The sequence below is a fragment of the Budorcas taxicolor genome, unplaced genomic scaffold (assembly GCF_023091745.1).
Source record: "Budorcas taxicolor isolate Tak-1 unplaced genomic scaffold, Takin1.1 scaffold153, whole genome shotgun sequence".
Taxonomy (NCBI): Eukaryota; Metazoa; Chordata; class Mammalia; order Artiodactyla; family Bovidae; genus Budorcas; species Budorcas taxicolor.
Window position 1 is genome coordinate 170,662 of NW_026291620.1, and position 27,311 is coordinate 197,972.

At 41.9% G+C, this 27,311-nt stretch overlaps 1 protein-coding gene across 1 annotated transcript in view; it reads right to left on the reverse strand.

Moving 5' to 3' along the window:
* The window catches only part of LOC128071122 (beta-2-syntrophin), a 66,343-nt gene extending 47,716 nt beyond the window's left edge, over positions 1–18,627 (reverse strand). The window contains exon 1 of the mRNA XM_052664090.1: positions 18,037–18,627. Within this exon, the coding sequence (XP_052520050.1) occupies positions 18,037–18,616 (580 nt within the window). The 5' untranslated portion in view covers positions 18,617–18,627. The remainder of the gene's footprint in view (positions 1–18,036) is intronic.
* Positions 18,628–27,311: the final 8,684 nt, after the last annotated feature.

The following is a 27,311-nucleotide window of genomic DNA, read 5'->3' on the forward strand; positions in this document are numbered from 1 at the left end:
CTAGGCCATTCATGTATGACCTAAACAAATCCCTTACAGTTATACAGTGGAAGTGACAAATAGATTCAAGGGATTAGGTCTGACAGACAGAGTGCCTGAAGAACTATGGGCAGAGGTTCATGACACTGTACAGGAGGCAGTGATCAAGACCATCCCCAAGAAAACGAAATGCAAAAAGGCAAAATGGGTGTCTGAGGAGGCCTTACAAACAGCTGAGAAAAGAAGAGAAGCTAAAGGCAAAGGAGAAAAGGAAAGATATACCCATTTGAAAGCAGAGTTCCAAAGAACAGCAAGGAGAGATAAGAAAGCCTTCCTCAGTGATCAATGCAAAGAAATAGAGGAAAACAACAGAATGGGAAAGACTAGAGATCTCTTCAAGATAATTACAGAGATACCAAGGGAACATTTCAGGCTAAGATGGGCAAAATAAAGGACAGAAATGGTATGGACCTAACAGAAGCAGAAGACATTAAGAAGAGGTGGCAAAAATCACGAACTATACAAAAAAGGTCTTCATGATCCAGATAACCATGATGGTGTGATCACTCACCTAGAGCCAGACATCCTGGAATGCGAAGTCATGTAGGCCTTAGGAAGCATCACTATGAACAAAGCTAGTGAAGATGATGCAATTCCAGTTGAGCTATTTCAGATCCTAAAATGATGCTGTGAAAGAGCTGCACTCAATATGCCAGCAAATTTAGAAAACTGACCTTTGAAAAGGTAAGTTTTCATTCCAATCCCAAAGAAGGGCAATGCCAAAGAATGTTCAGACTAGTGCACAATTGTATTCATCTCACACGCTAGCAAGGTAATGCTCAAAATTCTCCAAGTCAGGCTTCAAAAGTATGTGAACCATGAACTTCCAGATGTTCAAGCTGGATTTAGAAAAGCCAGAGGAACCAGAGATTAAATTGCCAACATCTGTTGGATCATTGAAAAGCAAGAGTTCCAGAACAACATCTACTTCAGTTTTATTGACTATGTCAAAGACTTTAACTGTGTGGATCATAACAAACTGTGGAACATTCCTCAAGAGATGGGAATACCAGACCAGCTTACCTGCCTCCTGAGAAATCTGTGAGCAACAGTTAGAACTGGACAGGGAACAGACTGCTTCAAAACTGGGAAAGGAGAACGTCAAGGCTGTCTATTGTCACCCTGCTTATTTAACTTATATGTAGAGTACATCATGAGAAATGCTGGGCTGGATGAAGCATAAATTGGAATAAAGATTGCCAGGAGAAGTATCAATATTTCACATCTCAGATATGCAGATAACATCACCCTTATGGCAGAAAGGGAAGAAGAACTAAAGAGCCTCTTGAAAGTGAAAGAGAAAAGGAAAAAGTTGGCTTAAAACTCAACATTCAGAAAACTAACATCATGGCATCCGGTCCAATCACTTCATGGCAAACAGACGGGGAAACAATGGAAACAGTGACAGACTTTATTTTGGGGGGGCTCCAAAATCACTGCAGATAGTGACTGCAACCCTGAAACTAAAAGATGCTTGTTCCGTGGAAGAAAAGCTATGACAAACCTAGACAGCATATTAAAAAGCAGAGACATTACTTTGTCAATGAAGATCCGTCTAGTCAAAGGTATGGTTTTTCCAGTAGTCATGTATGGATGTGAGAGTTGGACTATAAAGAAAGCTAAGCACCGAAGAATTGATGCTTTTGAGCTGTGGTGTTGAAGAAGGCTCTTGAGAGTCCCCTGGACTGTGAGGAGATCCCACCAGTCCATCCTAAAGGAAATCAGTCCCGAATATTCATTGGAAGGACTGATGTTGAAGCTGAAACTCCAATACTTTGGCCACCTGGTGCAAAGAACTGACTCATTGGAAAAGACCCTGATGATGGGAAAGATTGAAGGCAGGAGGAGAAGGGGATGACAGAGGATGAGATGGTTGGATGGCATCACTGACTCAATGGACATGAGTTTGAGTAAGCTCTGGGAGCTGGTGATGGACAGGGAAGCATGGTGTGCTGCAGTCCATGGGATCACAAAGAGTCGCATGTGACTGAACTGAACTGGAAACAAAGACATTCACACTGCCCTCCTCATCCTGTTCGCTTTTGGCCTTGAATTCCTTTTGGTCTAATATTAAAAACTGGCCCCTGCTTTCTTTCTGTTAGCATTTTCTGGTGTTTCTCTGACTTTTGCTTTATTTTTAATCATCTGGTGTAGTTTTGTTTTAGGTAGTTTCCTTGTTACCAGCATCTGGATTTTCTATTTTGACACATTCTCCAGGTCTATTTTTCAATCGGGAAGTTTCACATATATGCATGAAAATATGTTCACCTCATATCATAAAGTAAAATTTAACAGGCTACAAGGAAGTATATTTAGTATCAGCTTACATATGTAGAAGAAAATCTCAAATTGTGTGTGTGTGTGTGTGTGCATGTGTGTACACATTCATACATATATCAAAAATTTAACTGTGCCTATTTCTGCGTGGTATTTTTTTCTTTTTGCTTATATGTATTTCTTAAAGAACACATCAAACACACAAAAAGAATTAAAGGTTTTTCCATAATTAAAAGTCAGTCAAAGAATTTGCAATCAGTTTATATAAGGGCAACTGGAGCACCTAAACTCTTGATGAAAGAATTGTTTAAAAAAAATGTAAACCTCAAATTACCTCTTGACCTATCAGCCAGAGGAATAAAACTGGCAATTTTACAGCTTTAAAAAGAAAAAGAAATTGAGTAGACAAGATACAGGATTGAAAAAATAGTTACAACATAGACATCTGACAACAGACTTGTGTCTAGAATATATAAAGAGTTCTACAAACCAACAACAAAGAGATAAACAACCCAGTAAAAATTTAGGTAAAAGGACTTCGACACTTTTGATTCCATTCCAATGAATTTCAAGAACAGACAAAACTGGGACTTACCTCATGGCACAGTGGATAGGAATCCACCTGCCAATGTAGGCAACGTGAGTTCCATCCATGATCCAGAAAGATTACACATGGCTCAGAGCAACTAAGCCCATGTGCCACAACCACTGAGCTCTCGCCCTAGAGGCTATGAGCCTGTGTGCCCTAGAGTCTGTGCTCCGCAAGAAAAGCCACTGCAATGAGAAGCCCTCACTTGCTGCAACTAGAGAAAGCCTGCGCATGCGCGCACACACACACACACACACACACACACACACACACACACACACAAATGTACACAGCAATGAAGACCCAGCACAGCCAAAAACAGATAAATAAAATTTAGAAAAAAAAGAATAGACAAAACTAATTTGTGGTGAAAGAAATTTAAAAATGGTTCCTAGGGGTGGGGTGGGGAAAGGAATGGACTGGAAATGGCCATGAGGGAACTTTCTGGAGGTGAGAAATGTTCTATAGCTTATGTAGTGGTTACACAGGTGTATAAAATGGTAAAAATTCATTGAAATGAACAACTAACAACACATTTTGTATGTTAATTATACTTGAAGTTTTTTTTAATGTTAAGAAGTCAGAATCAAAGTGATAGTTAAGTGATCCAGCATAAAGAAAAACTGGACAGTTGGCTAAATTTTATCTGAATTTTAAAAGCTGTGAAATATTTAAAATATGCTTAAATACATAGAGTACAGTATAATGAACATTCACATAACTCAACTTTATCAATCTTAAAATTCTGTCCTATTTGTTCAGCTTTATTTCCTAACAAAAAGCCCCCATGAACCTCTCCCCAACTCCATTCATCTTCCTCACTGTTGCTGTTCCGTCAGCTGTGTTCTACTCTTTGACATCTAAATTCCTAAATTTATTCCATGAATAAATTTGCTTGACAATAATGGTCAACACAAATAAATATAATAAAGAGTCCCTTGGACTGCAAGGAGATCCAACCAGTCCATTCTAAAGGAGATCAGCCCTGGGTGTTCTTTGGAAGGAATGATGCTAAAGCTGAAACTCCAGTACTTTGGCCACCTCATGTGAAGAGTTGACTCATTGGAAAAGACTCTGATGCTAGGAGGGATTGGGGGCAGGAGGAGAAGGGGATGACAGAGGAGGAGATGAGTGGATGGCATCATCGACTCGATGGGCGTGAGTTTGAGTGAACTCTGGGAGATGGTGATGGACAGGGAAGCCTGGCGTGCTGCAATTCATGGGGTCGCAAAGAGTCAGACACGACTGAGCGAATGAACTAAACTGAACTGAACAGGGGCAAAGAAAAAGGAATTATTTGGCATCTAAGTCCCAGGTTTTGGTTTTTCTTTGCAATATTCATTAAGATAGTCTTGCCCTTGCTCACTAAAGAACAATGAACAAACCTTAAGTTACACGGTAATCAGTGGCAAAATTAATTGTAATCTAGATCGCTCAGTTTTCCTTCTTCCTTAAGTGATTCTCCTCTGCTTGGAGTAAAAGATAGCTTAATAAATGTTGCCTATGTTGTTTTAAAGATTAGTTACTAGCTATAATGAAAGGTAGACACGACTAAAGAACAGAAGAGCAAAAGCTGATTTTTCTGCAAATTTCTTATCTGGCACTTCTATGTATCTCTCTCTCAACAATAAAGTTGAGGGAATTCCCTGACGGTCCAGTGGTTAGAGCTCCATACTTCCACTGCAGGGGACACAAATTCCATCCCTGGTCAGGGGAACTAAAAAATCTTACATGCCCTCAGGTATAGTCAATAAATAAATAAAGTGCAGAATGAAGCATTATAAATGCTGAGGTTCCATCTGAATGATCAGAGAGCTTCACTATATTTGGAATATCTCATCTGGTCCCATCATTCATGAGAAATAGATGGGGAAGCAGTGGAAACAGCGTCAGACTTTATTTTGGGGGGGCCCCAAAATCACTGCAGATGGTGATTGCAGCCATGAAATTAAAAGACGCTTACTCCTTGGAAGAAAAGTTATGACCAACCTAGACAGCATATTGAAAAGCAGAGACATTACTTTTGCAAACAAAGGTCCGTCTAGTCAAGGCTACGTTTTTTCCAGTGGTCATGTATGGATGTGAGAGTTGGACTGTGGAGAAAGCTGAGCACTGAAGAATTGATGCTTTTGAACTGTGGTGTTAGAGAAGACTCTTGAGAGTCCCTTGGACTGCAAGGAGATCCAACCAGTCCATTCTGAAGGAGATCAGTCCTGGGTGTTCTTTGGAAGGAATGATGCTGAAGGTGAAACTCCCAATACTTTGGCCACCTCATGCGAAGAGTTGACTCATTGGAAAAGACCCTGATGCTGGGAGGGATTGGGAGCAGGAGGAAAAGGGGACGACAGAGGATGAGATGGCTAGATGGCATCACTGACTCGATGGACATGAGTTTGAGTGAACTCTGGGAGTTGGTGATGGACAGGGAGGCCTGGCGTGCTGTGATTCATGGGGTCACAAAGAGTCGGACACGACTGAGTGACTGAACTGAACTGTTATTAAAATTAATTGGATTATATCCTCCCTGACAATCCATCTATTTCTATAGTCAGTTTATAGTAACTGTAACTGTGCATTCTCTGTGTCATTATAGAACTATAAAATATGAGAATTAAAAGGCATTTTATTTTTAATAGATAAGAAATGCAAGGCTTGTAACGCTAATATTTTATCCAAGGTCACATAGGGAACTAATGGTCACTAGAAATGCTTTGCTGGTTTTTTTTTTTTCCTAAGTATCTTGTCCTCTCATGCTTCAGTTTGGGACCTAAGTATTTCTGGTACAAGACTCAGTTTCTAAAAAAAAAAAAAAGGAAAAAAAGACTCAGTTTCTATGACTATATCCCTAAGGGTGGAGATGCTTAAAGATCCCAAAGACTTCTCTTGAGTCCCAAGCACAGAGAAAGTAGGAGGGAATATGAGAAATAAATGGAGAATAGTGGGAGTCAACTGGTGGGTGGTAGAGAAATAAGAGCAAATTGAGATCTTTCTCCAACCACAATCTCCTTAGAGAGAGTGCAGAGGAAAAACATTCAAGAAAACATGTTTCTTATCAAAATATATTGTGGGAAAAAACCTACAAATTTGGCTTTCTGAGAATACCTGCAAGACCTGGCTGCTACAAACCAGCTTGTTAGCATTTAAAACTATTACTTAATTTCCAGTATAAATGCTTTGCACTCATCTTGTGAGGATATCATTATTCTGCATCCTAGATGAAATTAACAAGTATAAAAATCAACTCTATTATACTATAAATGGATAAAGTAGATCAATATTAAAACATCTGTTGTGAGCAATGACTTTAAGAATTTCACTTTAGTCTTTTTTGTGGCTGTTTTGGCTGATGCTGGGAAAGACTAAAGGCAGGAAGAGAAGGGGACGACAGAGGATGAGATGGTTGGATGGCATCACCAATTCAATGGACATGAGTTTGAGCAAGCCCCAGGAGATGGTGAAGGACAGGGAAGCCTGGCGTGCTGCAGTCCACAGGGTCGCAAAGAGTCAGACATGACTGAACGACTGAACAACAAAGAGCTTAATTTTTTCATTAACGTTATTTTACGTTCACTGTAAAAATAAATGCAGTTCACAGAATTCCTTGGTGGTCCAGTGGTTAGGACTCTGTGCTTTCACTGCCCGGAGCCTGGGTTCAGTCTCTGGTTGGGAAATTAAAATCCCACAAGCCTGACAGTGTGGCCAAAATAGATAAATAAAAATAAACGCAGTTTTATTCTAGCGTGTAATCAACAGTCTTTGAAGAAATTAATAATACCTTCATCCTGAAGACCTCCCACGCCAATACCACAGCCTGCCCCCCTCACACCTGAGAGAAACACATTTCTAACGTCCGTCATTCCTGCACTGCAAGTTCTCTCAGCATTTGTCTATCACTTGTATAATATGTATGAGACAGTCTAGATTAACTTATGTCAGTTTATTAGCATTTATAAAGCCATTTGGAGGTAAGGGTGGTGGGGCTCATGTTTTCTTTCTACTTCTCCGAGTATCCAGCAGAAATGTGCATATTCAATGAACTGATTAATCACATACACCTATCTATTTGTGCCTGGCACGGAAAATCAAAGACTGGGAGGCACTAACAATAATACCCTTCAGAGGACTGATGCAACAACCCAGAATCCAGAGCATGACTTCCTGCACATGAAGCCAATCACAGTGATAAATTCTACTGGTCTTCAGGCTTGCTAGCTTCTTAAACTGATTCACTGGAGAAGCGATCTATCAAAACAGTAAATAGCAGCAGCTGTGGAGTCTGATAAATCTGTGCCTCTACCATCCAAGTGCTGCAACCTTGGGCAAATTATTTCATCTCTGCAGGGTTCAATTTCTTCACATTTAAGATGGGCATGATGATACCTGCCTCACGGGGCTGTTAAAAGAAACTGTGACAATGCATGTAAATTGCTTAGCAGAGTAAAGGTCTCAATAATGTCACTATTACTTATTTCTATTGTTTTAACTTTTAAAAACTTTACAATTTAGCTACAAAAATATTTCAAGCACTCTAGCTTCAAAGTCTGCATTATTGTCATGGACATAAGTTTGCTTAGCATCCACTCTATTCCACATTTCATAGTGCGGTGATGCTGCCGATCTCAGCACACCGAGGATGGGCACATGAGGCAAGCCGGGATCGTAGTCTCCACCATTGTGGAAACAGAGATATGTCCCAAGGGTAGACAAAGCAGAGTTAATCAGAGTCCTTCCCAGAAACTGCAGGTGCTAGAATAAAAACTGTCCTTTTTTAAAGAGGTTATTAAGTTAGGGCAATACATTCCTACAACTGCTGGCGCCATCTTAGCTGACTCCACAGAATTAGATTCTCCACAGCAGATGTTGCAGCCAAGATAATTTGAGCCTTTGGATCCCTCTGGACCTAAACCTAGATCCACCCCCAGTCTTAGCAGTTATATGAGGCAGTACATTCCACTTCTGCTCCGTTTGGTTTGGGTTTCTGCAAACCAAAATAATTCTTACTAAAAAAACTGTCTATGTCTGTTCTGATAGACAAAGATTTTTCTCCATCCCATTCTACCTCTGACGCCAGGTCCCGTCTGTAAGCTCTAGATAGTTTTCTTTCCCTAGTTATAACACGATAATCGTAATACAATCTGGAGAAGTTGCTTGAAATGTATATAAAATTGATGTTCAAAAGAGAATGCTGAGACTAATAATTTATTATGCACTTTCGAGTTTCAAGAATCTTTGAAATGCTCCAACTAGCTCGCCTGTACCCAAGCAAAGGTATTCTTCTTGGTTTCCTTTTATAGCTGTTTATAAAGTTTCTAAATCTCTTCACTTATATGGTAGTTTCTCATTTAATCTCTACTATGAACCTCTGGTGGTTTTAGAACATTGGAGTGGGTGTCGGTTGTTTATGTCTGCCTACCATCCACTCCCCCTTCTTTTGGTAACATCAGCTTGATTATCTTTTGAGAAACTCCCATGTGATTTAGGCTGGCCAACCACAACATCCCGTTATCTCCTGCTACATGCCTGGAATATATGAGTGAGGTCCAATACTTCTGGCAAAATGACTGGGAAAGAGATATTACAAAGATCTCAGTTCTCTTAAAAATTAATTTATGGATTTAATATAATTTTAATCAAAATCCCAAAGGATTTAAGAAATGATAAAATCACTCCAAAATTTATCTGGATAAATAAGTAAGTACACCAGCCTCTAATTATTCATTGTTATTTTTCCAAATTCTTCTTGAATGGTGTAATCCACTTGAATGATCAGTTATTAACTGTTAAAGTTACAACATACGGTGTGGTTACAAAACACTCAAATAAAAAGTCCAGAATCAGATTGCAGAATATAAAAATTAAACATATAAACAATGGTACAATTCAAATCAGTGAGGGAAGAATGGGTCATTCCTATGGTGACAGGTATGTAGCATGTGTATTATATACCTCAACGCAGCACACTCATTGCAGACGTCCCTAGTTAAGCATAGACTGTTCTCCTGCTGCACCCAGATATGGCTTTGGAATCTTTCCCCACATGGCACTCCAGGCAGCCCCATCAATCTAGCAGACAGTGCATGCTGCTAAGTCGCGTCAGTCGTGTCCGACTCTGTGCGACCCCATAGATGGCAGCCCAACAGGCTCCTCTGTCCCTGGGATTCTCCAGACAAGAACACTGGAGTGGGTAGACAGTGCACACAAGAGGTTTATTTGACAAATGCTGAGACAGTCGTTAACTATTTGGAAAAGCATAGAAAGTGGAATCTCTCGCATACCTATGTCAAAATAAACCTGGTGTAGATTAAAAAGTGAAACCGTAAAAGGACTAGAACAAAGCTGTTGCAAAAGAACGTTCTCAGAGAAAAACAGAGAAGCTCTGAGATGAGGAGACATGAGCAAAAGTGGAAAGCGTAGTCCTCAGCACTGCCTGGGTCCTTGACATTTCTGAGGCTCAGCTTTTCCTGGAGTCCTGAGACCTGTCTGTATCTTTCCAATACTTCCACCCTTCAATTTGAACCGGTGGTGAAACCAAAAAAGCCTTGAATAATGCACGTGCATTATCTTTTCTTAAAAAAAAAAAAAAAACACCTTGTTATCAACTGATTTTACCAAAAATAAACCTTTGTCTCTTTCAATGAAAACTCAAAACTCCCCAATTTCCAAGTGTGAGGAGTAAATATTTTATATATACAATAGCTTAATTAAATTTAAAGATAAAGATTCAACTTTTTCATCTCTCTATCCCATCAACTTTATTTTCATAAAGCATTTTGAAATACTTGAAAAATTAAAAAAAAAAAGAGTAGAAGACAGTAGAAAGAAAAAAATGTTGCAGAAAAGTCAAAGTAATTTTTGTAAAAAGCTGCATTTTGGGAATTCCCTGGCAGTCTAGTGGTTAGGGCTTTCACTTTCACTCATGGGGTACTAAGATTGGCAAGCCACGAGGTTTGGCCAAAATTAAAGGTTGCACTTCACATATTCTTCCCTAGTTTACATGTCGAATCATTCTAGCAATGTCGTGGGAGCCGGATCACAGAAACCAAACCAAATTTGAGTTTTGTAACTCTACTCTTTTTAAATCTACTGATATCATAATCACTGGCACTGTTTATATACAGAATTATTTCACAAATTTTTGTTTTCACACTGAAATGAAAACACATTTTATGAAAGACTCAGTGCATATTCCTTAGAATGGCACTTAAGGAACTAAATCAAGTTACTTCTCCAGATACAAAATATTAAACTCACCCAAATATACCATCATTTCTCCAGAAGCCCAAAACTCCTTTCACCAATCTAGGGGGATAAAACCTTTAAAGGAAGAATATGTTCTTATGCCATGTGACTAGATGTGATGTTTATAAACTAAAATTTTTCTTCTCAACCCCACAGCCAGCTGACAAGAGTTACGCTGCCTAAGGGCTTTATAACATGGCTGAGTGCTTCTGCCGTCCCTGTCCCTGTCCCAGAGTTAATTCACTATATCCAATCTACCCCCACATCCTGTCATTTCTTCCTTCAAAACAGTGGCTCTCTAGTTTCCACTCCAACGACTCTGAGGGATCAAATTCCTGTGCTAGTGACAGAGGCCAGAGATTCTCTACAAGTGTCCAAACTTGGGGCGTCCCAGGCAGTCAGCAGGAGGCTATCTGGGCAGGAAAAGGTCCCTAGTGGATACTGCTGTTCCCTGGCAAGAAATCACCTGCTTTAAAGTGTTTCTTGAATCGAACCTGCCCCTGCTCCCAGCACCACCACTGTCACCCCCTCCAGTGGTCACCGTCTCTGCGTTGGACTCCTCTTCTCTGCAACAGCTGTGCTTTTTCCTACCTTTGCTCTTTCCTCTCGCATTGCATCCAGTGCGTCCACTGCTGCCAACCCAAAATTCTGTTCCCATCATGTCACTTCCTGGCTCGAGAATGGATTGCATCAGTTCCCCATCCCTTCTATCTCTTCAGCCTCTCCCTTCTCGGCCAGCCTTTTCTCCTTACTGTACAAAGAGGTCGCAATTCTTTCCCTTAAAACAAAATAAAAACCAAACAACTACAAAAGTAGGATTCTTCTTGGATACTTTATTCAACTCTAGCTACCACCTTCGTGGCGTTTATTTTTCTGAGAAGCTTTAGAAGCTGAGAAGTATGGTCTATTCACTGCTCTCTGTTCCTGTCACTCAGCTGAAATTGCTCTTAAGAGAACTCTCATGTTCTTGTTCTCTAATCACCAAATCCAATGGACTTCTGTTTCCTTCTTGACTTCGCCAGCATCTCAAGATGCTGATCACCTCCTCCTTTTTGAAACCACTTCTTTCCAGATTTCTGTTCCTCCACTCTTGCTTTTAAATAGATCAGTTCTGCAGGGTTCCATCCTGTCCCCACTTCTCTTTAATTTGCACTCTCCTAACGATTACATCGACACTTATGGCATCAATAATCCCTCCTATAGTAACATCTCATGAATCTTCAGCTCATTTCTGACATTTCTCTTGACTACAGACCTGTATCAGCCATCTGCACCAGGATGTCACACAGGTGACTCAAATTCTACAAGTCCAAAACCAAACTTCTCTTCCCCAGAAAAAAATGAGTTCCTCCCCCATTCATTCTGGTTTCACAGTTATCCACTTTCCCAGGCCAGACATCTAGGGGTTATCCTCTCTCTCTTTTCCTTTCCTCCTCCAAACATCATTTAGAATCACCACTTCTATCTACTTAGTATCTTTCAGCTTCATAACTGTCCTATCCAGTCTCACTAGCTTTACGGTGTCCCAACAGGCTCCTAAGTGCTTTCCCTGACCTCATAGTCTTGAGCTCCTACACTCCGCATCTGCCACTCTTTCTGGCAGATTGCTGCTTTGTTTAAAGCACTCCTTATTTAAAGCACTTTTAACAACCTGGGTGGCTTGCCAGATCTGAAACTCTTGATAGTACACACCCATCAGTAAATATGTGAGCCTACGTGCTCATCCTACAAATATTCGTTAAAGCATACGTATTATAAAACATATACAAGACATAAACATCAAGAATGAATGAGGTAAAGATGAAATAAATACACTAAATATATCCCTGATGAAGTTATGCCATCATTAGCTACTGTATGATTCGAAGTACAACACAGCCTTATATAGTTCATTACTAAAGGTAATGTGTTAATCCACATTTTAAATACTTTTCTTGATGATTTCATTTTTTAGGTTGATGTCTTAACAGACAGGATTACCCTGAAATGTGACAAAGAGCTCCTACCAGGAGAAAAGTAAAACGACTTTTTTGTTATTATTTGTATTGCTAGAATTATCGTGAATCCAAGGTTTCTCTGTGCAAATCTTTAAGCCACCTGCTCACTTTGTAAAGATAAATGTAGTTAAAAGCAGATAATATATCATAAATCCACTAAACCAGGCTCAAGTAATAAGTTGCAAAGATAGGAGCAGAAAAATGAACAAAGTCACCACTCTCAACTCCTGTGCTCTGTGAAGCTTTCACTCTTCCCTGGAGACATCACCCTGTGCATCAAGTATGAAATGTCACTGTCTTATAAGACTGAGGAAGAGAACCAGGGTTATCTATAAACACTAATGCAACTAAAGTTCTTCTTTTAGGTTTTAGGTTGCAAATATAAACTCCACTTAGAGCCCACTGCTTGGCACTGCCCACCAATCTGGCCTCTGCCCACCTTTCCAGCCTGCTCTGCTGCCACACCCTTCCCACACCTTCCCACGCTTCACTTCTCTCCACACACCAGCTGCTCATCACTTCCCTGCCTTTGATGGGCCATCTCCTTTGCACTTCTACCTCTGCTTCCAGGGCACCAGATTCTCATCTCTTTTAAAACATTTATCACAGTCTGCATAACTGCTTCCCTACAAGCCTAAAGGGCAGGGGTTACTCCCAATTTTGAGTTCCCAGCATCTACCAGAACACCTCACTTGCAGTAGATACTTAAGGTTGACAGAATGAAAAAGTCCAAATTCCTTGGCCTGCTTTCAAGGCCTTGCATAATCTGGTTTCAACTTATCTACTTGGCTTAATTTTCTTCCCCCAAGTCCATTCCTATTGTCACTTCCTATTACAAGTCATGCCTGCTTTGGCTTCTGCGCATGTTACCTCCTCACGCTGAACTGCCTTCCAACTACAGAGGAGCAACTCATCCTTCAAGCTCAGACAAAAGTATCCTTTCCCCATGAAGTCACACTTGACTCTTCCATCCCCCAGAGGATCACCTCTTCAGAGAATTCTTGAAGATTGAGCACTGTACATTGCAGCAATTCCTCTCTGTTGGGAGGTTTTCTCGCCCCAGTTTCAGTCCACGTTCTCCGAGGCCAGGGACCGACCATCGTCAGCTGCTTTCGCATGCTGCAACGTGATGATGCATGAGACGCCACAAGTTCTGACTGACTGGCCGTAGATATCATGGTGCCAGGGAGACAGCAGTGAACTAACTGGGTCTTAGTCCAAGTTCCATAACTGGTTAGTTAGATGACCTTAAACATGCTTATTTGACCTCTTTGGTCATTTATCCTTTATCTGCAAGATGAGACTTTTTTTTATTTTACAATTTTTAAAATTCCAGGTAAGACTTTTCCTCATGCTCACAAGAAACATGAACATTTTTCCCCTAAAAATAAAGAGAAATTCTGAGACATTCAGTAATTCATTTAACATGAATGAACTTCAGTGCAATCAACACCAGCCTCAAAGGATGATGTAAAGGTCAAATGAGAAAATACACATGAAAATGCACATATAATTTTAAAACCCAGGTAAAAACTTTAAGGCACTGTCATGCTATTCAGTGGGAAATACAAGCAAGCAGCATCATCTGTTTAGCTGGTGAGGAGAGTATGCTGGCCTATCCAAGGACAGTGATTGGATCCTCCAATGACCCAGTCTGCTAAGCCCAGCAGAACACTGTTCCATAGGCACAGGCCCTCATCCCTCAGGTACAAGGATACACATCTGATCACAAAGTAAAGTAACCTTTATCCTTGAAGGACTACAGACCAGGGAATACATCAGCTGAAGTTCTGAATTGCAGTTGAGATCTAAATTAAAGCCCAGGTATGGTTTCCAAAAATGCTCTTAGAATTTTCATAACCACTCTGTATTAGAACCAATAAATTTCTCATATTTTTCTAATAATATAGAGAGCATATTTTAGCATGAAGGGGACTCTATAAGAAATAATCTGGCTACAAACATGTAGCTGCTTATATAAACATGCTTAATCACTCAAATGAAATACAATGAGGCTAGTCAAAAAAAAACAAAATCCAGAAACATAAAATGCCCCGACAATTTAGTGGTTCTTTAAGACACAGACTGATGAATATATATGGCAAAGTCTCAAAGAAAATGTAAAATGTTTTCTCTAGAAGACTCTCAAACTTTCCAACACACAGTGAAGAAAACAGCAGTTTAAGAACCCAAACTAGCTTCTTCAAATGAGCAGCCTAATAACATCAGTAGTTACATGTCCTTTAACAAACACAAAGCATCAGTCATATATGACACTCAAAATCTCAAACTATTCTAGATACAAAAATTATTTTCAGCTCTGAAATTAAATTTCACATCAGTCTACTTTCTCTACATACTTAACTATTTTCTTTTCCATAGATTTGATAACAATAATTTTAGAATCATATTTACACAATAAAAGATGATTTTCCAGCAATATTCCAACGAGAATTGCTTCAAAATTTTACTGATTCTTTTCTCAAATTTCAGATGTTACAATGAACACCATTCTGTCTTTCCTAACCTCCTCTGGAACACTTTTCAATGTGTAGTCTAATTCAAATATAAATTCTAGAAGCTTTCTGGATAGACTCTCTCTAACACAGAGATATAGTTTAACTCATACAATATGATGGAAGAGCAGTCACCCCTTTATGCTGAAAATCTGTGTATCTCTGCATATCTTAACATCAGACATTAGTCAAAACTACAAGTACAAGGTTATTAGCAAGTTATAAGGTTCTGAGCAGCAAGTGTGAAGGAACAGGAACAATCAGAGGGATGGAAAAGTAAATGCAAAATTTAAGGATAAAAAAGTTGGCCTACACGAAGGATGACAGGAAAACAAGATTAGAAAAATGGGTCTGCATGCCAAAAATGCAAAATCATTCTTGACCTGTTCACCTTAAATAACTTATTCTTATCATGTATTTCTTTTCAAGTAAAATGGAGCCCTGGATTTTAACAACTTGATATTCTGGCTATTCTGAGAGTCTTTGTTAACTCGTAGCATACCTTCATGACCCAGTCCTACCTTCCTTATTCAGACTTTGTTTTCATTACTGTTGCTTACTGCTTCTATTCCCAGTTCCCCCAAAGGCTCCCGGCACAAAAACTGTCAAATGAACAACAGCCCTGTGAAGAGGTGTTATCATCATCCTGGTTTTACAGATGAGGAAACTAAGGTGCAGCAAGGTTGAGTAACTTGCCTAGGGGTTACAAACCACTAGCCAGAAACATACCCTGGTCTAGCTGACCACAAAGCCCTCATTTGTGCTCTAACCTCCCTGGGCAAAATGACTTCTTCAGGTCTCTCACTTGTCTTTACTGGTGGTAGCTCTCTCCTTAGGGGAAGGCTTGATTCAAACTTGAACTTCTCCATCAATCTCTTCTTGGGCATCCTCAACCTCTGATGCCCACAAGGGTCTTTCTTTGTACTGCACCCTCTCCAGAGTTGTATTCTCACAGTTTTTAGCCCTTAGCTGTACTATTTCTTAACTCTCTCTTATCTCAACTCCAAACTTCCTGAGGGCAGAAATCAGACTATTTTTAAGCGACTCTGGCAAGTGGAAGAGCTGAATAAACCTTTGATGTATGAATGAATAATCCCTACAAATCCATGAGATTAAAAAAAAAAACAAAAAACCTTCAATTCACTGGGTTCCCTAACCACAGGCAACCAGAGAGTACAGCTTTGCTTTGCCTGGGGGTGATAAAGGCATGCCTAAAATTCCCTGCACGCACCACAAAAGAGCATCACTGTGCTATGTTAAACTGTGCTATGTTAAGGTAGTTTTTCAAGTTTTGAGACATCAAATGGAAGGATCATTCAGTTCTAAAACTCTAAGCATAAAAATCTATCTTTTAGAAGTAGCCTTCTTGGATGGGTCACTAGTTCTCAATTTTAAACGTTTGACTGATTCTATGAAATCACTGTTTGCAGTGCTTCTGCATATTATAAGCAATTTTATTTTTATATCCTTTGATTTTTAAAGTTCAGTTTCATACCTCTCCACACATATAAGAACAAAAATGTCTTGTCTTTTAGAAAATAGGAAAATAAGGTAGAACCTGTGTTAGGTAAACAAACATTCACTAAATGTTATGCTGCCATTTGTAAAGCCTCCTTCTAAAAGCATATGTGGCCTATTTTAGGTTAATGAATACTATGAAGTGTTTACTAGATGATTTTTATTTAAGTGGTATGAATACCACGTTCAAATTATATCTAAACAAAAACTAGATTTAAAAAATATAGATATGGGTTAAGAGCTGAAACATCTGCCCATCACCACTGAGCACCACATAAATAGTACTACAGTCAGTATTCTGGCTCTAAGAATTTATAACCAAATTCTTAGCTAGCACAATTTCAAGACACACATTTATGGCAACTCTTTCTTTTTTTACACACATACAACCCACATCGCCACAATTTATAATTTTACTCCTTTTATTAACACTAATTTCTGAGTAGTGCCTTGCCCCACCTAAGTGAAATATAAATATTTATAAATAGGATATTATAAGGTGGGAGACTGGAATTTCACAATTAGAGCACATTAAAATATTTACTTGGAAACTAACACCTTCCCAAATGTTTACTAGCAGATTTAGGAAAAAGTGAAAATCACTTTGCCAAGCTAGACTTCTGGCCACTCAGTCAGTTTGACGACTGGCCCCTTCCTACCTCCACTCCCCACCCCTTCCCTTCTGTTCTTCCTCTGCCAGGAATACCCTCTTGACTCATCCCTGCCTATGTCCATCACTTCCTTGGAGACCTGGCTCAAGACTCAGCTTCTTGAAAAACTCCTCCCTGATCAAGCTGATTTCCACTACTTCCTAACTTTGCACTCCCTTGGTATTCATATAGTTTGCACTCCACAATCTATAATTTGTAAGTTGTTTTGCATTTTTCTATCATTTTCCCAACTAGACACCAAATAGAGACACATCATCTTTTATATTCTCTTCTATATTGTCAGCAATAAATGCCTCTTAAATGACTGAATGGGTGAAAGGCTGATCGCTCAAAAATTTCTGAAGTAGTATTACCTCCAATATGCATGAGTCCTTCAAGAAGATAAAATTTATTTTGCCTTAGTTCCATAAAAGACTCAGGTAACAGATCACATTCAAACTTCTAAGAATAATCTTGACTATTCAAACATGACTTGAGATTTAACACTTCAGGCTTCTGAATTCAAGCTTAAAGCCTTGAAGCCTGTGAATGGGAGGAAGCTGGCACCCCGTCTCCTGCAAAAAGGGGCAAAATTCTAGTTGGCAGTAAATGTTCAAACACGTGAGCCTCCACTGTTAAACAAGGCTCATTAACCACACAAACTTGCTGTTTCAGCTTTCTGGCTTCGATGAAGTGCTATGATCTCCTTTGGTTATTGTTGAGAGCCAATGATGGGTTAAATTCCCATAAATTAACCAGCGTTTTGGTGGTCTGCCCAAGCATACCGCTGGCATCGGTGTGGATGAAATTTTTTTTTTAACAGACCTGCCTGGCCTAAGAAACCAGAGATGAGTGAAGAAAGCGCCACTCAGGAGGCAAACGGAGACCTTCAGAAGTCCTGTTCTAGTTCTTAGTGTCAGCTTAGCGTGCAGAGGCGGGGCTTCAAGCACGGCTGCTCCAAACTAAAACCTTCCTAGGGGACTGCAAGCCACACTTCGGCGGCTGCCCAACTTTTCCTGCAGGGAGCATCAGTTTTTCCATCTCCAAAGCCCCAGCAACGGGGTTGTGGGGAAGCCTGCCGCCAGCAGAGGGGAAGGTGAGGTCTCCGAGTGGGAGGGAAGGGGCTGGCCCCGCAAAGGGGGCAGGGTGGCAGAACAAAGTGAGCGCCGGCCAGCCCAGCCCAGCGCCGCCCGCCCGCCGGCCCGGCTCACCCTCCAGCAGCACCTCCTTGCCCGCGCGCTTCAGCGCCTGCACGGCCTGGTCGTGGGTGGCCTGGCGCAGGTCGGTGCCGTTCACCGACAGGATGGCGTCGCCCAGCCGCAGCGCCCGGCTCTGGTCGGCCGCCAGTCCCGGGAAGATCTTGGAGATGAGGATCGGCATCCGGTTCTCGCGGCCGCCCTTGATGCTGATGCCCAGGCCGCCCGCCTCCTGCTTCACCACACGGACGCGGCGCACCGGCGGTGACGCGCCCGCCTCGCCCGCCGGGCTCCGCGGCGGCGCGGGTGGACTCGGGGGCCCCAGGCCGCGGCTCGGGCTCCCGGGCAGCGAGTCGCCGGCGCCACCGCCGTTCGGGAGGCCGTTGAAGGCGGCCGCCGCGGGCCCGAGAGCGGGCTCAGACTCAGCCGCCCCGGCGTCGCCCGTCAGGCTCAGGCTCTCCCCGCTCAGCTCGGCCACCACTCGGACCCAGCGCTCCCTCAGGAGCAGCTCCACCAGCCCCGCTTTGGTGGCCCGCGTCCACACCGCCATGGCCGGCCCCACTCCCGCCGCCGCAGTCGCCGCAGCTACCCTCATTCCAGTCAGGCAGCCTCGGCGCTTCCCCCTTCCCGCCCGTGGGGGCGGGTCCGGCCCCGCCCCCGGCGGTGATTCATTATTCATGAGGCCACGCCCACCTTCCGGAGGTGCGGGGAGAGGACAGCCGAGCCGCTTCCGGGAGGTTAAGGAGTCGCCCGCGGTCCAGTGGGTTACAGTTCACCGGACGTGGGCAGCTCGCGTGGTTTGGACTGTCTCACGTTCTCCCTCGTACGCCTCCGATCTCCCCACTCCCAGCTCCTGACCTCTACCGTGCAACTCGCCAGAGCTGCCTGGGCAGAGAGAGTAAAATCAGCTTCGAGAGGCACTTTGCAAGCCTGCAAGACCCAGTTGCAGGTACACTTTTGCATTGATTGGTTTACAGAACGCTCCGCCAAGTGTGCTCCTTTTTGAGGCCTGGAGATGAGATGAATAAAATGCACCATAGCTGAGAGCTGAGAGTCTAGTTGGGGAGGAAAACAAAGAGAATCAGCTAACCTGATGTTATAGTATGTGGTGAGTGTCAAGTACAAAATGCCCTGTGAGCAGATGAGAACATTTAGTTGGGTCTGGGGTCAGCTTTATAGAGGTGACAATGAAACTCAAAAGTCTGAGCATTTGTCACTCTGCTTTGTAATCCCCTGTTTACTTGCCAGTAATGTCAGAGGAAAAATATCTTTAGCCCCGCAGTCACGACAGGTAGGTCTCAAAGATATCTGTAAAATGATGGTTACTTAGGGAGATGCCAGAATCCAATGTCAAGAGAGGATAGGGTCAGTGGCAATGACAGGATACGAGTGTAAAACGCGGCATATAACCACATATTTGGAAGTGTTTGGACTTGAATTTGTAGATCTGACTTTCTCACCCTGGAGGCCATGGCCTTATGTTAGGGCAAGTGCACATGGGCCTCCCCAGAAACACTGCACAATGTAGGGCCTGCAGCGGTTTTTATCCAAAGATACAGGTGATACAATCCACTGGCTTCTTACAGTTTCATGGGCTTGAAGAGCAGAAAGTAACACATTGTAAAGCAATTATACTCAAAGGAAAAAAAGACACTGCTTTAGTAGAATGGGGAGAATAAATCAGCTATCTCACCTTAAAATTACACAATAAAAAAAGAGCTGAGGAAACTGAGGCCCAGAAAGTCAAAGATTCTGGCCCAAAGCTCACAGTGAAGAAACAGACAACTCACGTCTCCCACCCTCCTGGTCCAGTGTTTTTTTTTTTTTAAAAAAAAAACAGAAGTCCAGACCTCAAGGATGAGGTCCAGAAATCACGCTGGGAAGATCTATCTCAAAAACATGAGATCACCGTGCCCTCAAACGTTCCTTTTTTTTTGGCAGGAAAAGCAAAATTCCCCTATTTTCATTTCGGCAGGAGGGGAGTTGGCAGGGGGAGGGGAGAGAAAAGGGGGATGCCAGCCCAGGGAGTGTACACCAATTCCTGTAAAAGGGGTTTGTATACCTGCTTGCTCATGAAGTTCATGTTGAAGCTCGTAAGCTGTGTCCATGCAACACTCTGAATGCACATTCAAGTATGGGCAGAAACTTTCAAAGAGCCTCCTATACCAGAAGTGAAAACAATAAAAATAGAGACTAGAAAATCACCCACAGCCCAAGTGAAGAAAGAATTCACAATGAGAAGAGTATCTTACCCCTAAAAAATCATTACAGTAGAATCCTCTTTGCAATTAGCAGAGCAGGATTTTCCAAGCTGCAAGTGTCAGCAGAAGCTCAACCCTCCAGCCTCTCCTAAATCAACTGCAGTGAGGCCAGCTCACTGTTCCGGCAGGTCTCGATGTGCCCACGTGCACCTGCAGTCACAGACGTTTCTGGCTTTGCTCCAGCTGAGGCGTGAGCCCCCAGAGGCCTGAGTTATGTGAAATTTCTGCTTATTAGAGAGCACTTGGCAGCTGATTCCTTAGAGTATAAGCACAATTTTGAACCTTTTATGTACATATTCACCCAAAGGTTGGGCACTTGAAGATACCCTGATGAGCAAAAGGGAAGTGCTGGAAATTCTTTCCAAAAATGTCATGACATTTTGGTCAACAGAACTGAAGGAAGTCATAGATCTTACAACTAAATAGTAGGTGAGGGCACTTACATAAGTTATATAACAAAATAAGCCTAGGAAGAGAGAAGGTAATGGAGATTGATATTGGGATTCCAAACTATTGAACTGGTTTTATAAGCTCTTCCATCAGAACTTAATTTTCCATATTCTCTTTCATCACTACTTTCAGATTGGCCAAACTCACCCAGAGTCTCCCAACAACACCCCGCACATTCCTGCTGGAGGCCATCCTTCTAAACGCTTCCTGCCCCTTTTAACCACTTAACCACCTTGCAAGATCTCACCCCAGTTTTGCCGTCTTCCCAATTTGTTGGGACTTTTTTGTCCTTTGAACAACTTTATTCTATGCCTTGCTTGTTTGTCCAAGTAGGTTACAGAATACAGGAGGGCAGGAACCACCCATCGACTTCCTTTTGTTCCCCACTCTTCCAAAAATACCACCTTGCAGAGAAGGAACTCATTAAACATGTGATTGACTGAAATTCAGTGCCTCCTGCGCTGCAGTCATTTCAAATAATCCCTCTGAAGGTTATTGGTTCCTTGCAGAGTGAAAATTGCCATCTAGGAAATCTCAGGTAGTCAGTGGAAATCTACTTACTGTGGACAATGAAATCTGAATTAAAAAGAGTACACATCTGTTCCCATAGTTTCTTAGGGATGGCAAGACAAGCACACATAATTCTTTGAACAAGCATGCTATTTTATCTGCCTCTAAAAAAGGGAATGGCTGTGATAATTCCTAATCACCTTTCATTCCTGTCACCTATCAGTAGGTATTCTCTGCTCAAGTTGTTATCTTACCGTTTTCTCAGAACAAGGCAGGCATCATTGCTACACTACTTTAAAGTGAGGGGGTTGGGTTAGCTCTCTCAGTTCCATAATTTCCTACAATTCTGACTCAGGCTCTGATTCTAGGTTCTCTCAAAAGCCAATGGCCCTTTTTCCCCTTTCTTCTTTTCTCTCATACTAGATGTGCGATATAGCATGGTAATTAAGAGCACAAGGTTCAGCTCTGTGATGACTTAGAGGGGTGAGAGGGAGGCTCAGGAGGGAGGGGATTATATGTATACATACGGCTGATTCACGTTGTTGCACAGCAGAAACTAATACAACATTGTAAAGCAATTATACGTCAATTAAAAAAATTAACAAACCTGTATCAGGTGCTTGTCTCAAAACATACAAAAATAAAAGCACAAGGTTCACATCACAGTCTAGCCACTTACTAGTTACATGACAACGGTCAAGGGACTGAGGTCATAGGCCTCAGTGTCTTCTTCGAAAAACTTCAGACATCTTCTACCTTAAAGCGCAGCTGGGACGGTTGACCAGGATGATGGCTGCAAAGTGCTTAGCACTGTACCTGATGCGAGAGTTGCATGAAAAGAGCCGCTGCTATTCTCATTACCTGCTGACCGTTAGCAGCAGCCACAATGAAAACCTTTGGAAGAAATTCTCCAGCTGAGAGTCTATACTTTATCGAGGAATGAGTCCACCATCATATGATTTGATTCCAGGTTTAAAGGGCAAATGACCAAATTAATTTCGGTGACAAACAGATCTCGTGTAAAGCTATACTTGGCTAAAAGGGAGTACAGAGTGCCAAAAGTCTGCCAAAGGAAAGAATTAGTGGATCTGGGGCTGCTTCCAAGGTTTGAGTGTTGTGTAATTTCATGAGGAAGGAGGGCCTCAGGCAAAACTGCAGCCCTTAGCAAGCCTGAAGGTTACACCACAAAAGCGGCCTGATGCCAGAGGAACAAAAGCAAGAGCTGCTCAGTCACTACTAACGAAGAGGCCAGAGGGAGAAAGCAGCTTGGAAGATAACCAATCCAACTTCCATCTCTGAAAAAATATCCACCCCGCTTAGGGAACAGTGAGATCAACTGTCCCTTTTGACAGTATGACTTTGTCTTCCAGGAGAAATATCCTAGAGTGTGTTTTCCTCTCCAGCACAAACATGAAGTGCAAGAGGAAAAGGTGCCTACACCCTTTAGATGATGCAAGCGCATTTTAAAATTCATCCCACCAAGATAAATCACTATCCATCTGAAACCCACAAAGATGGATTAACTATCTCAAGCGTTATAACTATGAAAACCCACATCTGTTAACCACATTCCTAATGAGAAGCAGCTGGTGACAGTTTTGTAGTTCTGCGACTTTCCTTTTAGAAAATATTAGTGAGGACATTAACAAGCAGAAGTTTAGTTCATTGAATCCACTTAAGTTACGGAAAATCACCAGTGTTTTTTATTGACAGTCATGGTAATTATATCATTTCCCATGAAATTCAAATAAGGTCCAAAAATAAAAATCCACTTTCCTTCCATATCGGTTCTAACGGAATTTCCAGTGCCTCACAGTTAACACCTGTAGTCTTCTAGTCAGCTTAAACTCTCTTTCTTCACATACAAGTGAACAACAAATCATGTTTATCGATGCCTGTAGCGTTTCCAGTAAGGCATTGGTCTCACATCTTATGAACAGCCAACTGGGGAGGGATCATGGATCCTTTGAGCTTCCCAAGTGGCACTAGTGATAAAGAACCTGCCTGCCAATGCAGGAGACAAAAGAGATGCAGGTTCAATCCCTGGGTTGGGAAAATCCCCTCGAGGAGGGCATGGCAACCTATTCCAGTATTCTTGCCTGGAGAATCCCATACACAGAGGAGCCTGGTGGGCTATAATCCACATCCACAGGGTTACAAAGAGGTGGACATGACTGAAGTGACTTACCACATACACATGGATCTCCCTGGGAATCAGCTGCCTGCTGGGGACCCACCTCAGACAAATGCACATTTGTGTAAAACTCAGCATTCAAACCTGGGGGCTCACAAAGCCTCTGAAGCCCTTCCACATACACTGCCATGGGCTGAATCTTGTTTCCTCAAAATTTATAGGCTGAAGTCCAGGTCCACAGCACCTCAGAGTAAGAATGTTTGGAGACAGGGTTTTTAAAGAGGTAATTAAAATAAAGTCATTAGGGTGGGCCCTGATCCAATGTAACTGCTATCTTTATAAACCGAGATTAAGAAACAGACACACAGGTAAGACTCAAAGAGAAAAGGGCCCTCTACAAACCAAGGAAAGAGGCCTTAGAAGAAACTGACCCTGTTACTTCCTTGATGTTGGATTTCTAGCCTCCAGAATTTTGAGAGGATGAACTTCTGTTGTTTAAGCTACCCAGTGACTGTGATGCAGTATGGCAACCCTAGCAAACTAATACAAACCCCGAGTCAAGAACCTATACAAGAGCCTGTTATTTGCCTCCCTAACTGCCAGTCTCTTCTGCCCTTTACTTACACAAGTGGACATTTTTACTGTGCCATCCCTTTGAATCTGAGTGGTTCATAACTGTGTCTTCCACTGAATAATTCTTAACTGCAGACTTCAAGGTCTACTCCTATCTGGCCCTATTTTTCACTACACGTGGGCTTAAGAGCTCTTGATCCAAACCTACTTACCTAAGCTGCTTAGCTCTCCTCTGCACTCTCTATTCTTTACCTTTCCTAGGTACTTCATCTGCTTCTTGTTACTATCAGCTGGGGAAGCTGTCACCCTCCAGGGTGCGCCCAATACTACGGTACCCTTCAGCCTCACTTTCCTCCATTTCTGATCTATGCTGTGTTTCAACCACATGGAACTACTGGTGAACCCTTGGACAGGCTATGCTCTCACTTCAGACCTTTGCATGCAGAATGCTGCAGGAAGGCCTCTTTTCTTCTCCTTTCCACCTTGCTAATTCCTACCCAGTTCTCAAGGACTGTCTCCTGACTTCAACCTCGTTAGGTGCCCCTTCTTTGTGCTCATCTCTAATGTTGATGGGCTTCTCTCCTCAACTAGGCAGTGAAGTTCTTGAGGGCTAACACCATCTTCTGTCTGTTGGCTGATACAAAGCATATAGCAGACACTCCATAAATGTATGTTAAATAGATATTAAGTTCTAAAGACAGAACTGACACAAGCTAAGCCTTAATATCTGTATCTCTGTTGTCCACCAAGAAACCCGCTTGCTACACATAGCTATTTAATTTTTTTTTGCCTGCACTATGTGGCTTATGAAATTTTAGTTCCCTGACCAGGGACTGAACCTGGGCCCTCAGCAGTGAGAGTGCAGAGTCCTAACCACTGAATAGCTAGGGAATTCCTAGGTCAAAGTCAATTAAAATTTAAAAATTCAGTTCTTTTTGTCATACCAGCCACATTTCAAGTGCTCAACAGCCATATGTGGCTATGGTACAGCACAGATACAGAACATTTCCACCACCACGAAGAGTTTATTGGATGCACAGTATCCAATAAAATGCCTTGAAATATGAAAGAAAAAGACAACACATTAGGAGGAAAAGGAGAAGAGGTCATGCTGTTTACACAATTAGCCAAATAGCCAAAAAACACTAAAAAGTGAGCAAACTCATGAGTAAACAAGGAAAGGCAAAATACTATTTTTCACCTATTGGACAGGCTAAAACTAAAGTCTATCACTACAGTGTCAAAGTTTTAAGGAAATAAGCAAGTGCTTTCAAACCCTTCTGATGGACATATATTCAACTCCAAAGGGAAACTGAAAGAAAATGAGCACCATATGAGTTAGCAAGTCCAGCCCTAAGAATGAACCCATGAGTAACATCCCCATGAGAGCACCAGCAAACAACATGCTAGTTTGTTCATTACAACACTCTCTGGTTTACATACAAGACTGCCCACAGAACTCATTCTAATAGTGTAATCAAGTGCTCATCCAGAGCAAGAAATCCTTAAACACCTTCTCTGCAGCCTGTGGCATGGAAAATCCTTTGCAGACCATGCCTGCTAATCCTATTTATGAGTGCATCCCTCCTGCTAAGAGACAGTAGAAGAATAATTATTAAGGATGCTACCTTGGCTTCTAATGAACCATTGTGTAACCATGGGAAAAATCACCTCTTGTTCTCCATTTCCATGAGTGTGAGTACAAAATGAGGCCAAGAGCCACACAGGTTTCTTTCAGAAAATCTTGGGCCTCACTCCCCGACCCCCCACCCCCAATAGCCTAAACAGCTCCACTTTTATCTGTAGCATATATTTCAGTTCAGAACAAAGTTCCATTTGAAGAAAGTTTTGATACATAAAAAAAACAAACTTTAAAACCCTCAGAGTACATGATCTCTAACTTTTTTCCACTAGTCCAAGATTTCAGTTTCTCTCCGTCTAAACTGGCGTAATCTCCCTGGTAAAGGTTTCATTATCCATTCAGAGATCCAATTACTAGTTACTGCATGAGAAAAGTGAATTTTTAAAGCAATTGAGTCAGGTTCGCAAATATGACCTTTCTCAGGTTGGTCTCAGCTCAAAATTTTTCTGTGGCACTCGAGTATGAGCAGCAGTCTGCAAAATGCCTGAAACAGAAACATAATGCGTCTAGGTTACAGAAACTCCTAAAGTAAAATCACCCTAAAACGCAGGCCCCAAAGTGTCCCTTGCATACACTGTTTCCCTTTCCCTTCCCCCAATTTCTCTAACTTTCTGCCCCAATCACTTTCTGCTTCATTTGTAATTCAGAAACTCTCTGCTTAGGAAGAATTTCAAGGCCCAAAGCTTTTACTTCCCATACCATTTATGGAAGTCCAAGTCATTGGCTGGAAATGTTGCAAAGGAATGCTTTCTACTTTCAGAAAAGTTTTACTTCCTCACTCAGATGATCTGTGAGCCCTCTCTATCAGAATTACACCTGCCACCATCAACGGGATTTCAGAATATGTTTAAGTAAAACAAGTCTTAAACTAGATTCCAGTTAATAAAGAGTCTCTGAATTTATAGCTCTACAGTCAGGGAAAAGCGAGTGAGTTAATATTTAAGGCATCCTAGCCTCCTTCTCAGAGAAGGCGATGGCACCCCACTCCAGTACTCTTGCCTGGAAAATCCCATGGACGAAGAGCCTGGTAGGCTGCAGTCCATGAGGTCTTTAAGAGTCGGACACGACTGAGTGACTTCACTTTCACTTTTCACTTTCATGCATTGGAGAAGGAAATGGCAACCCACTCCAGTGTTCTTGCCTGGAGAATCCCAGGGACAGAGGAGCCTGGTAGGAGGCTGTCTATGGGGTGGCACAGAGTCGGACACGACTGAAGCGACTTAGCAGCAGCAGCAGCAGCAGCGTCCTTCTGGTCATAGTCACTGTAGCTCAGTGACCTGAACTTTGCTTTCAATCACACAAAAGAAGACCCCAAAGATTTCTTAGGAAGGGCAGGATATTCCAGTCTACTGAAAGCCTGGGCTAGTCCAGTCAAATGCAGACTGGAAGAATATGTCTCACTAAGGTGTACTTAAGAGAGAGGAAAGTTACTTTTCACAATGACCTGAAAAGTTGCATCTATTTATTTACTCTTCTCACTGGAAAAAAAACATAAAAAGATGGTGCAGAAAGGCCATTATAAACCAACCATTATAAACCTTGTTATATCTGTTCTCTTAGCAAACCCAAAATAGGCTTTCTTTTATATATTTATACGGCTCTGTTTATCTTATTACCTCTGTTAATTCTCCTACTATAAATTCTCATTTTTCCCCCTTTCCAAGCTGGAGGGCAATACAAAAGAATGCTCAAACTACTGCACAATTGCACTCATCTCACA